Source organism: Strix uralensis, chromosome 3, assembly GCF_047716275.1.
Source record: "Strix uralensis isolate ZFMK-TIS-50842 chromosome 3, bStrUra1, whole genome shotgun sequence".
Taxonomy (NCBI): domain Eukaryota; kingdom Metazoa; phylum Chordata; class Aves; order Strigiformes; family Strigidae; genus Strix; species Strix uralensis.
The window spans coordinates 1,569,568-1,583,355 of NC_133974.1; the positions used below are offsets into that span (position 1 = coordinate 1,569,568).

The 13,788-nt window shown below is 60.1% G+C and overlaps 2 protein-coding genes across 2 annotated transcripts; both read left to right on the plus strand.

The window, feature by feature from the left end:
• Positions 1-1,875: 1,875 nt before the first annotated feature.
• On the plus strand, positions 1,876-2,979 carry LOC141941678 (uncharacterized). The gene is made up of 2 exons (XM_074864649.1): positions 1,876-2,355; positions 2,629-2,979. Exons 1-2 carry the CDS (start codon positions 1,877-1,879, stop codon positions 2,780-2,782), a joined length of 633 nt encoding a protein of 210 aa, XP_074720750.1. The 5' UTR covers position 1,876; the 3' UTR covers positions 2,783-2,979.
• A 3,831-nt stretch (positions 2,980-6,810) lies between these two features.
• Positions 6,811-13,388, plus strand: CHRNA2 (cholinergic receptor nicotinic alpha 2 subunit). The gene is made up of 7 exons (XM_074864650.1): positions 6,811-6,913; positions 8,611-8,973; positions 9,950-10,104; positions 10,817-10,861; positions 11,079-11,188; positions 11,618-12,707; positions 13,263-13,388. Exons 2-7 carry the CDS (start codon positions 8,886-8,888, stop codon positions 13,386-13,388), a joined length of 1,614 nt encoding a protein of 537 aa, XP_074720751.1. The 5' UTR covers positions 6,811-6,913; positions 8,611-8,885.
• The last annotated feature ends 400 nt before the right edge of the window (positions 13,389-13,788 follow it).

Sequence of the window (13,788 nt, forward strand, 5' to 3'; positions counted from 1 at the left end):
TCAGCACATGTTGTGTGTGCTCAGCACATGTGTGCCCTGCTGAGTGCATGTATGTGCACACTCAGCATGTGTGGGCACACTCAGCACATATATGTGTACGCTCCGCACATGTGTGCACACTTAGCACATGTGTGCCCTGCTGAGCACATGTATGTGCATTCTCAGCACGTGTGCACGCTCAGCACATGTATGTGCACGCTCAGCACATGTGTGTGCATGCTCAGCATGTGTGTTCCCTGCTGAGCGTGGCTGTGCACCACCAAGCACCTGTGTGGGCTCCGAGCATGTATGTGCACGCTCCGCACGTGTCTACATGCCAAGCACATATGTGCACGCCTCCTGGCTGCTTCAGCCATCCTGAAATGCCCCCCCCCCCCCCCCCCAACCACCCCCAGGGGGGCTCCCCCGACCCCCCCCCATGTAGCCTGAACCACCCCTGGCACGCTCAGCACCAGCCACGCGTGTGCAGGCGTGTGCAGGCGTGTGGGCCACGGCCCCGCCTCGGGGAGCCGCCGGCAGTGCCGTGGTGGGACGGCTGCGTCGCCGAGCGGTGAGTGGGACGGGGTGGGGGGGACCGGGGCGGGGGGGGCTCAGCAGCGGTTTCACACGGCAAACCCCAACCTCCTGCCTCAGTTTCCCCACCTGGGGTGGGGGGGGGGCGCTGGGGGGGGTCACTGCACCCCAGCACAGCGGAGCTGGGGAGGCTGTTCCTTACTGGGATGGATGGGGCTCAGTGTCCCCTGTCCCCAACCTCCCGCTGTCCCCAGGACCCCCAACACTCTCCTGGGGGTGTAGGGGGGGCTGGACCCCCCTGCCCTAATTTCTGCCGTGGCTCAGCTTCCCCCCACCCCCCCCCCAACCCCCCCCCCCCATCACACGGCGGGGACAGATTGACACAGCCCCTCCACTCACCCCAAAATCAGGGCTGGCAGCAGGGCTGTGCCTCCCCCCACCCGCCCCGAGTCCCAGCGCAAAAAGTTGGGAGCATTTTTTTGGGGGGAAAAAGGAAGAATTTTGCTGGTCTGTTGCTATTCCGGTGGGAAGAGCCGGGAGGAACAACCCAGCCCTGGTGCCAGCGACATGCCAGCACGGCGACGCCTCTGAGACCCGGCCAATTCGTGGCAGGGCTGGGCCACGGTGCCGCTGTGGTCTCCGCCGGGGGGGGGGGGGTCCCCCAGTTGCCACGTTCTGCCCCCCCCCGCCCCCCCTGTTTTGGGACCCTTCGCTCAAGAACCAGGTGCTGGCCTGAGACCTGAGATGCTCATTGCACCGATGGGAGCCCCCTTCCCTCCGCCCAAGGGCTCGGGACTGGCTGGGAGGGTGCGGGGTGCTGGTGGGGACCCCCCCCCCGAACCCCCAAACCCCCGCGCCTGCCGTGCCAGCAGCATCTGGCACCCGCTCCCCCAGCCCCGGCGCCGAGGCTTTCCGGCGGTGGTTTTGAAAGAGCCGTATTGTCTGCACACCACCCGGCCCCCCCCGCCCCCCCCCCGCCGCGGCCTCCTGCTTTTCCATGGCTCCAGAGGGGGGTTTGGGGGGGGACAAGCTGCCCCCCAGTAGGATCAGCCTCACCCCAGCCCTTCCAGCCCTCATCTTAACCCCTCCGTGCCTCAGTTTCCCCATCACTGTGTTTCATGTGCTGCGCCGGGGGGGGGTGCTGAAAGGGTGTCATCCCCCCCCCAGGGTGGGGTTCTCCATGTGGGGGGTGGGGTACGACACCCCCAAATCCCAGCGCTGCATAAGCAGGGAAAAATAAGGGGGATTTTGCTGGTGCAAACTCAGGGAATCCTGGGGGGGGGCCCCAAAAGTGCCTCAGGGGGTGTCTCAGCCGCAGCCTTGACCCCCCCCGCCCCGTTTCTCTTTGCTCCCGCAGGACACAATGATCCCGGGAGGCCCCGGTTGGTGCCTGCTGGTGGGGGTCTGTGCCCTCGTCCCCCCCGCCACCACCCAGGAGGGACCAGAAGAAGACGTGACACCCAGCGTAGGGACGGAAGAGTTGGGGTACCACCTCACCCAGGATGGGGACCCCCTCCTCCAGGACCCGCAACGCTGCGGCATCACCTTCCACACCCCCAAACCTTGCAGCCCCCCCGAGCCGCCCGCCGCCTCCGCCTCCCGCCACGACCTGGATCATCTCCAGAACCTCTTGCAGGACACCAAGGCCAGCCTGAAGGCCGTGGAGACGGCGGCCATGCTGGAGGACAACCGGACGCGGTACCAGGACGTCATCGCCGAGGCCCTTCCCGCCATCCGTGAGGCCAACCTGGAATTTCAGGAGAGCCTGGATAACGTCCGCAGGGAGCTGGAGGCTCACGTGGCCGAGGCCGATCACCCCCAGATGGCTGAGAAGAAGGAGAAGTAAGTGCCACGGGGAGAAGAGGCTCCGTGGAGCCAAAATCCATGGGTGGGAGACAGCCCCCCTGCTGCAGACACCCGGGGTGGGGGGGTGTTTGGGTGTCCCCAAGGGTCCCCCAGCATTCATGGTGGCTCTTGGGTGGTACGTGGAGATGGAGGAGTTGGGGACCCCCACCGGCATCCCCAGTGCTGCTGCATCACCTTCCACACCCCGCTGCAGGGAGGCTGGTGGGGACACTGAGCTTTCCCCTCCGCCCCTCCCCCCCCCCCCCACAGGCTACGGAAGGGTGTCCGTGTGGTAGCCCACATGCTACGGCTCACTAGCCACCTGGCCCAGACCCTCGACGCCACCTCCCACCGCCTCCACGCTGAGCTGAGCCGGCGCCTGCAGAGCTCGGCCACCCACGCCGCTGCCACCGCCGAGCCCTAGGACAGCAGGGACGGGCACTGCCGTCACCCCACTTGTGGCCTCGCTTGCGGGTAGGACCCCCCCGCCCGGCTTTTGGGTGTCCTGGCTCCTTCTGCCCCCACCCCGGTCTTGGGAGCCGAGACGTCCCCCGGGGTGTTTGCAGAGTGGTCTGGGCGCTGGAGCCGGCAGCACCGGGAGGGGATGGGGGGGTATGCGCGCTACCGGGTGTCACTGCACACGTGGGGACATCATAGACAGGACGCCACTGCACGCTTGAGGCCATCGCACACATGAGGCTATCGCACACGGGATGTCATCACACGTGGGATGTCATCGCACACACACTGCCATCGCACGTGGGATGACACGGGATGCCATCGCACACGTGAGGCCATCACACATGGGATGTCATCGCACGTGGGATGTCATCGCACAAACAATGCCATCGCACATGTGCTGCCATTGCACATGGGATGTCATCACACGGATGTCATCGCACACGGGATGTCATCGCACATGGGATGCCATTACACACGTGATTCCATCACGCATGCAATGCCATTGCACATGGGATGTCATCTCACACGGGATGACATGGGATGTCATCGCACCCACACGATGCCATCACACACACGATGCCATCGCTCATAGGAAGTCATCGCACATGGGATGCCATTGCACACGTGATCCCATCACACATGGGATGTCATCACGCATGGGATGCCATTGCACGTGATGCCATCACACACACGATGTCACTGCACGCATGATGTCACCACACATGGGATGCCATCATACGTGTGATGCCATTGCACACATGATGCCATCTCACATGGGATGACATGGGATGCCATCACACACATGATGCCATCACAAACACGATGCCATCACACATGATGCCATCACCCATGTGATGTCATCTGACACACATGAGGCCATCACACACGTGCTGCCACTGCACACATGATGCCATCATTGATGCGATGCCATCACACATGTTATGCTATCACACATGTGATGCCATCACACACACGATGCCATCACACATGATGCCATCGCCCATGCAATGTCATCTCGCACACATGATGCCGTCATACATGTGATGCCATCACACACACGATGCCATCGCACACATGATTCCATCACACACACGATGCCATCGCACACACGATTCCATCACACACACAATTCCATCACACACATGATTCCATCACACACACGATGCCATCGCACACACGATTCCATCACACACACAATTCCATCACACACATGATTCCATCACACACATGATGCCATCACACACATGATGTCATTGCACACCCACGATTCCATCACACACGTGATGCCATCACACACACGATGCCATCGCACACACGATGCCCGTAACCCCGGTCCCAGGTGCTTTTAACCCCGCACGAGCTCTGCCATCCCACAGCAAAGCCTGGTGCCACCGTGTGTGCCCAGCCCCATGCCCGGGTGAGGACCCCTCTGTGGGGGGCTCCTTCCTGTCCCCCCCAGACCTGGGCCCTGCTTTGGTCCTCCCAGGCAGAGCTTTAGCCACATGAGCTCCGTTTTCTCCCAGCGAGCCAGCCCTGTGTGCCAACAGCCCAGCCATCACACGCCAAGCCTTGCCTGAACCAGGCTCCTGGGGCTCCCTGGAGGGTCTTCAAAATGAACGCCCAGGATTTTTGGGGCTCGGCTGCACCTCACCGGGCATCTGGCAGCATCACCACAGAGCCACTGCCGGCCCCGGTTAATCCTCCATCCTTGGGAGCACCTTGTCTAGGTTGGGAAGAGCCTTTTTTGCCGCTGGGGTGGGAGCTGCAGGCAGGGCGCAGGGGATGGGGCCCGGAGATGAACCACCTGGCAAGAAATCCAAGCTGGCAACTTGAGCACTCCCAACCCACTGAGGTTTGGGCAGCTGGAGGCAGAAAATCCCACCGTGTTTGTAAACCCGAGGGTTCTCTGGGGAGGCTGGAGGGCTTGGGGCACCCCACAACTCCCATGGTGCCCCCCAAGGATGGGCAAAAGGCAGGAAAACCCCTTGGGCAGTGGCACTTCTGCGGGAGCTGCAGGCAGCCAAATAAAGATGCATTGCGCTCTGCCAGGCGTCAGCGTTATCGCCGCGTCTGTTTTCTCTCCATCCTCTGCTGTCTAAGGGAAAAGTAGGATGGAGGAGGTTGGCTGCAGCATCAACTGCCCCTCCACCTCCAAAATAGCCCAACTGGGAGCCCAGTGAAGGGGATGGACCCTCCAGCACCCATGACGCTTCCCACCACCCCCTCAGCCTTCAATCCAGCAGCCCAGCAGTCAGCTCCGTAATTCCCCCCCCCCCCGAAAATCAATGTTGGTTGTCTTTTTTTCCCTGATTAATTCACTACGGTCTTACCCGACTCATCCTTCTCCCTATTTCCCTTCCTTTGGTGGGCCCGGATCAATCTCCTGGAGCAGCCCCTGCACCTCCCAGCCCTCTGGCATCCATCACTCCACCTTCCCCCCTTCCCATCTCCCCTGTTTCAGGGGTCCATGCGGCACCAAACACCCTCCCTCAGCCTCGGGACGTGGCCGTGGGCTGAGGGCTCTGCTCGGTGACACCAGGGATGGGGCTTTGCAGCGGCGTGTTCCTGTGCTTTGCCAGGGCAGTCGGATGCAATCGTGACATCGGTGAGATGTCTGGATCACCGCAGCGTGATGTTTGCATCGGTAGGATGTTCGTGGCCACGGATCTGGAGAGGGGACAACCCAATATCCACCTAAGTTTGGCATCGGCTGCTGCTGGGGTGGGGGTATAGCGGGGTACCGTGGCCCTCTTCCCCATGGATTTCTGGTATTCCACATATTTCTGGTATTCCACATATTTCTGGTATTCCACATCCCAGGGGTGGTGGGGAAAGCCACATGGATGCAGGTGGGATGGGGGTCCTGCAGCAGATTTTGGGGGGGGGGGGGGCAGCAGCAAATTCAGGTGCCCTCCATGCCCAGGTCTGCTTCTTCATTTTTATATCCCAAGGGAAAGGAAGCAAATCATTGGGCAGGTCCCCCAGGGCTGGAAATTGCGGTCCTGGGCTTCATTTGCAGGAAGGTTGTGCAGTAAATTTCCTAACAGGAAGGAAGGAGAGAGGCTGGTCTGGGGAGGGGACTGGGAGGGCAGGAAGCAGGGGGGTCCCTGTCCCCATCCCTGTCCCCATCTGGGAGGACGGGAACACCTGAGGCAGGAGGGGAACAGGGTCTGCAGGGTGGGGGGGTTGATGCTGGATGTTGCCCTGACTTTGCTTTCCCAATTTTGCAGCCGTCCCCTCGGCAGTGTGTTATGGGGGGCAAGAGAGGGCTGAGGCAGGTGCTGTGCGGGGACAACTCAAGACCCTGCCCCCTGTTTTCCCCAGAGCTCCCTGGAGCTGCCCTGCCCCAAAAACCCCAGCCTGGGGCTGTGGGGTAAGTGGGGAAACCCTGGGCTGGTGAGGACTGGGGCAAGTAGTCCCCCTGCTCCCCCCACTAGTCCAAGAGCCTGGGCCTTTGCAGTGCCCCATGCAACACCCCATGCACTGCCCTGCGATGCCTGGTGCAATGCCCCGTGCGATGCCCTGAAATACCCCGTGCAAAGCCTGGTGTAATGCCCTGCGATGCCCTGCAACACCCCATCCAACGCCCTGCAATGCCCCTGCAATGCCCCTGCAACACCCCAAGCCATGTGCCCTGCATCTCCCCGTTCTGTGCTCCCACTCCGCTGCTCCACAGCGCTTGGGCTCCTGCTCTCCTTCCCTCTCCCTCCTCCTCCTCACGCACAACATCCCTTTCCCTCTCCCAGGGCTGAGCGGTGCCTTGGAAGAGGCTGAGAAAACCCCGGCAAATCCAGCCCTTCCCAACTCCCTGGAAGCTTTGGGGATGCACGGAGGAGTGAGGAGGGCCCGGGGTGCTGATGCCCCTCCAGCCTTCCTCCCCCTCGTCCCCCCGGCCTCCCCTCCTTCCCTGCCTGGGCATGGCTGTCCCTCCTCCCCCACCCCCTGTCGTCACCGTCATCGCTTTGAGTAAAAGCTGAGACATCCTTCACCGGAGCCCAGTCCTCGCAGGAGCCCTCCGCGACACAACATCCCAACCCCGGCACGGCGGAGGGAACGGGCGTCCGGGGACCCCTCCTTGCTCTCCCTGCAGCAGGTAAGGGGGTTCCTTGGGTCCAGGCTTGGGTGGGAAGGAGAGAGACTGTTTTTCCCTGTTTAATTCATGATTAAAGCTGTTTGCAGAGTGCTGAGGACGGTCAGGGAGTGACAGGGAGGCAGCAGCAGGGAAAGTTTCCCAGCTCTGCATGAAGTTCCCGTCTAAAATCCAAAAATCCCCCGCTGTCCACCTTTAAAATCTAAGAAAAAAGTTATTTATTCTCGCTGCCTCTCTGACTGCCCGTCGGGATGCCGAGAGCTTTGCTGGCTTCGCTGCGGTCACGGGCATCCTCCGGTCCAGCCTTCAGCATCCGCACGGGGCCGGTTTCTGCATCCCTCCAGGAAAGTGGTTGGAAGGTTGGGGTGGGGGGGTGGGGGTGGGGGGGAAGCAACATTTTGCCGGCACGGTGTTGCCTCCCCCCAGGGGCATCTCTGCTGCAGGGTCAGAGCTCTTCAAACCCAGTGCTTCATGTCATGGAGCGACGGGAAATCCATTGGGGAAATAGTTTGGATGTGGGGAGACGAGGCAGGGCTGGTGGTAGAGGCCAGGCAGGAGGGTAGGGCTGCCTGTCCCGCTGCCAGGCTCTGCCAGAGCTGCCCAAGGAGCACCGAGGTGGGCTCCTCTTCCATGTCCCCCCCCCCCCCAACCCCCTTTGCCACATACAGTGGGTTTCAGGCACAGCTTTGCGTCACCCAAAGTACCCTCCTTTCCCTCCCCAATATCTATCAGAGCTTCGGGGAACCCATGAAATCCCCACTCATGTTCACCCAGAGTGGGAGCAGCTCCCCCAGCACCCCCCGTACTCTCCGGTATATTTAGATATCTCAGCTAAAAGAGGCACATCCATAATTTTCTCTCCAGCTAAGCGCAGTGGCCAGTCCCATTTTCCACCCCCTCCACCATCCTTGTGTTAATGAGTTGAAAACTGCACAGAGGAGGAGGATGAGTTCAGGAGGGCTTCATGGTTTTACCTAGTCAGGGAGGAATTTAAGTGAAAGGAGCTTCTTGTTTAGCAAAATCAGTGTTGGACTGAGGATCTCCTTCTCTTTGGGGATGGAAGCAGTTGCCTCCTGGAGAGGAGAAGCTGCTCCTGGGGGCACAGGTCAGGATTGGAAGAGTCACCTTGTAAGCAGGAGCAGATTTTGGGGCCTCTGCAGAACCAGTGATTTCCCTCCTTGCAGAGATTTGCTGTGCTGGGGAGGGGAACCAAACGCATCCATGGATGGATGGTGAAAGGATGATCCCTCTGGAGAAACCAGCCCCAGGAGCCCGTTGGAGCAGCTGAGATGTTTCCCCCTCCCTCCCTCCAGCAGCTTCCAGTCAGGGAGGGCAGAAGGATGGTTAAAACCAGTTATTTTCTGGTCATCCCAGTAAAAGTTGAAGCACCAGGCTCCATCTCTGCTATTAAATCACGCCGGGGCAGACCTGGGCTCCTCGTCGCGTTAACTCAGGGTGTCCGGCTGCGACTGACGCTGCCCGGATTCACGCCCTGCCTGCCCAAGGAGCAGTCATGGAGCTGGGGACAGACATTTTGGGGACATTTTCCCTTGACTCTGCCATGGTGGCAGCTCAGATTGGCTCCAAGCTGTGCTCATGGGTGGGAGCGGCTTTGAGGGGACCACAGCAGGACCATCACCTCCCCGACCTGCGCCGTGGTGGCATCGTGGTGACAGTGCCCCTCTCTGCTGTCTTTCCAGGAATGAAATTTGGGGCGGGTGACTTGGCAGAGCACCCTGAACCACGCACCCATCCTGGCCCGGCTGTGTCCCTGCTGAGGCTCTCCCAGCCCCCATCCAGCTCCATCCATGGCTCCTCCAGCGCTCACTAATGGTGGGGACATGCAGGACACCCCATCGGAGGTCCCACGTGGTGGCTTTCCCTGCTAAGTCTCCTCTCCCACCACCATCTCAGCTCATTGCTCCCCCTGTTCCCCCCTGGGGGGGCTTTGCAAACTGCTCCAGGGAGGGGGTCCATGGGGGACACCAACACAGGGAGCATGGGGTGGCTGTCCCATGGCATCACCCCCCTAGTCGCGTGGTGCTTTGTCACCTTCCAGGCAGGTAAGGACGGCTCTGACTTTTCCTGGAATATCTGAATTTCCTTCTCTTGAGCCCTGCCTTCCCATGGGTGTCACCCATTGGGGTCCTGGGGGGTTAAATATGGGGAGAGGGGAGGGAAAGCTGTAGTGCATGTACATGGAAAACCAGTTCTCTCCCAGTTTACCCCCACGCAGTCCCTCAGCATCCCCAGTCACCTTGCTGGCATGATGCCCCCCACCACGCGCCATGCTAGGATGGGGTTTGTGTCTTTGCAGAGCAGCTTGACACCATCCAGACACTTGGGTGGGGGACGTCTGCTCTGGGTCATCCACTCCCAGGGGTTGCACCTCTGGGACCCCAAATCCATTCTTTGCAAGCGAGAAATGTTGGAGGAAAAGAAAAAAACGTGGATTTTGCTTCTACTTTCCATCAACTCCAGACCTCCCATGAGCTAGGCATCTTGTTTGTCCCTTTACTTGGGACCAGCCCCCCCCAACACCTCATTTCCATGTGCTGGTGGAAATTTATGGCTCTGCAGTGAGCGAGGAGGCTGAGTGATGCACCGCAAGCTGATGGCACCCAAGACCAACACCAACGGTTTCTAGGCAGAGCAAAGAGCGTTGTGCTCATCCCAGCCCTGCCTCCAGCCTGAGGGATGGTCTCTAGGCAGGCTGCAGCGGTCCCAAGGTCTGGGTCAGCCTCCACCTTGCAAAGTTGAACTAGTTAACACCAGTAAAAGCAGCTAGAAGGGACTGGGAGAGGGGTCCCAGCCACCCAGCAGTGGGATTTTCTCAACAAGCATTGCAAGGTTGACCTCCCACTGCTCTCCGCTCCCCGGGAGGAGCACGGGGCAGCTTCGAGGGGGTTAATTCCCATCCCTGCCTGCTGCAGCAGAGAGGGGGCTTGCCCAGAGCGGGTACCCTATTTCAGTGGGGTCCAGGTGTGTGGAAGGGGTGGTCAGTGAACTCTGCCCCACCCCATCCCCATCTCCCTGCAGCCTCCTGCCTGCAGGATCAGCCCGGCAGCCACGCCGAGGAGCGTCTCTTCAAGCACCTCTTCACTGGGTACAACCGCTGGTCGCGGCCGGTGCCCAACACCTCCGACGTGGTCATTGTGAAGTTTGGGCTCTCCATCGCGCAGCTGATCGACGTGGTGCGTAGCCCACCGGTCCCAGTCCCATGTCATGTCTGTCTTTTCACCAGCTGGTCCTACTGGTCTGCCAGAACAGGGCCTGGGGACACTGGTGGAAGGTTGGGTTAGGGCACCAGCAACCCCTTGGCCATCTCCAGAGGGTGACAAACCATCCACCCTGCCTCCCCCAGATGTCCAATGAGCAGGGGGGTCTGCACCCCACTTCTCCATCCCACTGACAGCAGGGGAGCATCAAGGAAAACTGGAGGTCTCCACCCTTGCCATGTCCTTATCCACCATCTGCCTGCCACGGGACACCTCTGGGGTTGTCTGTCCTTCCATCCCCCTGTCATTCCTCCCACGCACACCCATCTGTCCACACATCCACCTATCTACCTGCCCATCTATTCACCTGTCCATCTGTCCACCTATCCACCCAAGCATCTCTCCATCTCTCCATCCTTCCAACCACCTATCCATGGGACTTTTGTCCATTCATCGGAGCGGTGCAGAGCCATACGCTGCAAAACGCTGTTTCTTGCTGCCATCTAGTGAGCAGATATCTCATGGAAATATAGTCCCTCCTTGGACTTGGACTGGTACTGGTTGCTTCCAGGAGCTGAACCCCCGAGGTGGAGGGCAGAAAGTGAAAGCAGTGATTTGGGGGACGATGCAGTGATGGGACAAGCCCTCTCTCCGTCTCCTCTCACCTCTCCCTCTTTCCAAAACACAGGATGAGAAGAACCAGATGATGACCACAAACGTCTGGCTGAAGCAGGTAGGAACCTGTTCCCTCTCTGGAGAAAGGGCAGGAGCTGTCAAGGAGGGCACAACATTTGGGGCAGAGACCCAGGGGGACTTGGTGGTATCTCCATGGTGCTATTCCTCTGGGGGATGCTGCCAGAGGAGGAGAAGGCAGAGGAGGAGGCACTGGGCAGCTTGGTCCCACCAGACCCAGGGCCACCTGATGTCCTTCCCTCCCTGTCTGCCTCCAGGAGTGGAGTGACTACAAGCTGCGCTGGGACCCGGCGGACTTTGACAATGTCACCTCCATCCGGGTGCCCTCTGAGATGATCTGGATCCCCGACATCGTGCTCTACAACAAGTGAGTGACACTGCCGAGATGGAGCATCCCGAGGGCTGAGTCCTCCATCCCATCCCATCCCATCCCATCCCATCCCATCCCATCCCATCCCATCCCATCCCATCCCATCCCATCCCATCCCATCCCATCCCATCCCATCCCAGTAGCTCCCTGGTGCTGCTAGCCCTCATGGGTCTCCTGCCCCCATCCCACCCCCCTGGTAAGGATGTAGATCAGTCTGCATCCATCTCCCCATGTTCGGTGCTCATGCTCCCACACATCTCCATGCTCCGGGTGATGCCCAGAAGGGTGAACCCAACACCATGCAGGGATACACAATGAGGCCACAGCCTCAAATCAAGGCTCATACCAGCCCTGGATCTCCTGGCCCTATTTCTTGGGGGAAACGCTTCATCCTCCTCTGACCTTCACATCTCTCCATCCCTGCAGTGCTGATGGAGAATTCGCCGTGACCCACATGACAAAGGCCCACCTCTTCTCCAACGGGAAGGTGAAGTGGGTGCCACCCGCCATCTACAAGAGCTCATGCAGCATCGATGTCACCTTCTTCCCCTTCGACCAGCAGAACTGTAAGATGAAGTTTGGCTCCTGGACCTATGACAAGGCCAAGATCGACCTGGAGAACATGGAGCATCATGTGGACCTCAAGGATTACTGGGAGAGCGGCGAGTGGGCCATCATAAATGCCATTGGCACCTATAACTCCAAGAAGTATGACTGCTGCACCGAGATCTACCCCGACATCACCTTCTGCTTCATCATCCGTCGCCTCCCGCTATTCTACACTATCAATCTCATCATACCCTGCCTGCTTATCTCCTGCCTGACTGTGCTGGTCTTCTACCTGCCCTCTGACTGTGGGGAGAAGATCACCCTCTGCATCTCTGTCCTGCTGTCCCTCACCGTCTTCCTGCTGCTCATCACAGAAATCATCCCGTCCACCTCGCTGGTCATCCCTCTCATCGGCGAGTACCTCCTCTTCACCATGATTTTCGTCACTCTCTCCATCATCATCACCGTGTTTGTCCTCAACGTCCACCACCGCTCCCCCAGCACCCACACGATGCCTCGCTGGGTGCGTAGCTTCTTCCTCAACTTCATCCCTCGCTGGCTCTTTATGAAGCGACCCCTGGTCCTGCCTCCCCCCGAGGGGACTGGGGGGCAGTATGACCTCCCAGGGACGAGGCTCAGCACCTCCCGGTGCTGGCTGGAGACCGATGTGGATGACAAGTGGGAGGAGGAGGAGGAAGAAGAGGAGGAGGAAGAGGAGGATAAGACGTACCCCAGCCGCATGTCCCAGCCGGGATCCCATGGCCAAGGAACCCAGTGCCGCTACGCCTGCAGGCGCCAAGCTGGGAAGGCATCGGCTGGCTCAGCCCCCCGGGTGCCCCCCAAAGGGGAGGAAGAGGAGAAGATGGGCTCAAACCGGGGGCTGATGCTGTCCCCCAGCATTCTGAAGGCCTTGGAAGGGGTGCAGTACATCGCGGACCACCTGCGAGCCGAGGATGCTGACTTCTCGGTGAGTGGGTGCCCCTGAGGGCTGGAGGGTGAGGGTGGGTTCCCCACCCTGGGTGCTGCTTCCTGCCACTTGTACCCCCGTTGGGAGGGGGTCAGTGCTGGCACCCCCAGTGGTGGCTTCCCTGGACCCAAAGCTCAATGACCAGGGAGATGCCCAGTCCACAGGGTCAGATGGGGGCTCCTCCAGCTCCCGTCCCTCCTGGCTGTGGGGATGTTGGACATCCCTCTCCTGCCCATGCTGTCCTGCCCTCAGAGAGCAGAGGTGGCCCAGCCTGCCCTGTGGGGACCCAGCTCAGGGGCTGCACCCCTACTTTTACCCAAGTGGGTTCAGAAAACCCTGGGCAGTGTTAGCTCTGTCCCAAGCAGCCTCCCCGAAGAGGTCCATCCCCCATCCCTGCTGCTCCAGGGATTTCCCAAGACACGGGGTATCTCCTCATCCTGGGGCAAACAGTGGATGCAGAGGAAGACCCAGGGGAGGTCTCCTCACCCCAAGGCATCCTCACAAATGGGGGGCTGCATTCCCTGCCCGTGCTCACAGTCCCTCTCCACTCGACAGGTGAAGGAGGACTGGAAATACGTGGCCATGGTGATCGACCGCATCTTCCTCTGGATGTTCATCATCGTCTGTTTGCTGGGCACTGTGGGGCTCTTCCTCCCACCCTACCTGGCGGGGATGATCTAGGGACTGGGCCAGGGTGTGGTGGGGACAGCAGGCAATGGATGCTCCCTCCTCCCCGGGGAGCGGACACAGCGATGCCCACATCCAGCCAGACCCTTGTCTTTCCCTGGAAGGACAGGGTTGCAACCATGGAGGACCCTCAGATGGGAAATACAGGGTTGTGAAGCAAGGGCTGTGCCGAGGGGTGACCAGGGGATGGTGGGGAGGGGTGCCATCCTGCCCAGGGTGGTTGCAACCATCAAGGAAGGCACAGTACAGCTTCTCCATTGCCCAAGCACAGGCTGGAGGCATCTAAGAGAGGTATCTGCTGCAAATCCTACATGATGGGGCAAGAAATAACACTTTGGATGGTCCACGCAGAAGGGGTACGGTCATGGGCTGGAGGTCCCTGCTTGGCTGCACG

Coding starts and splice junctions, on each gene's coding strand:
- CHRNA2 (XM_074864650.1), top strand. CDS start 8,886: ATGGGGGACACCAACACAGGGAGCATGGGGTGGCTGTCCCATGGCATC. Junction 8,974..9,949: donor CTTTGTCACCTTCCAGGCAG/GTAAGGACGGCT, acceptor ATCTCCCTGCAG/CCTCCTGCCTGCAGGATCAG. Junction 10,862..11,078: donor CAAACGTCTGGCTGAAGCAG/GTAGGAACCTGT, acceptor GTCTGCCTCCAG/GAGTGGAGTGACTACAAGCT.
- LOC141941678 (XM_074864649.1), top strand. CDS start 1,877: ATGATCCCGGGAGGCCCCGGTTGGTGCCTGCTGGTGGGGGTCTGTGCC. Junction 2,356..2,628: donor ATGGCTGAGAAGAAGGAGAA/GTAAGTGCCACG, acceptor CCCCCCCCACAG/GCTACGGAAGGGTGTCCGTG.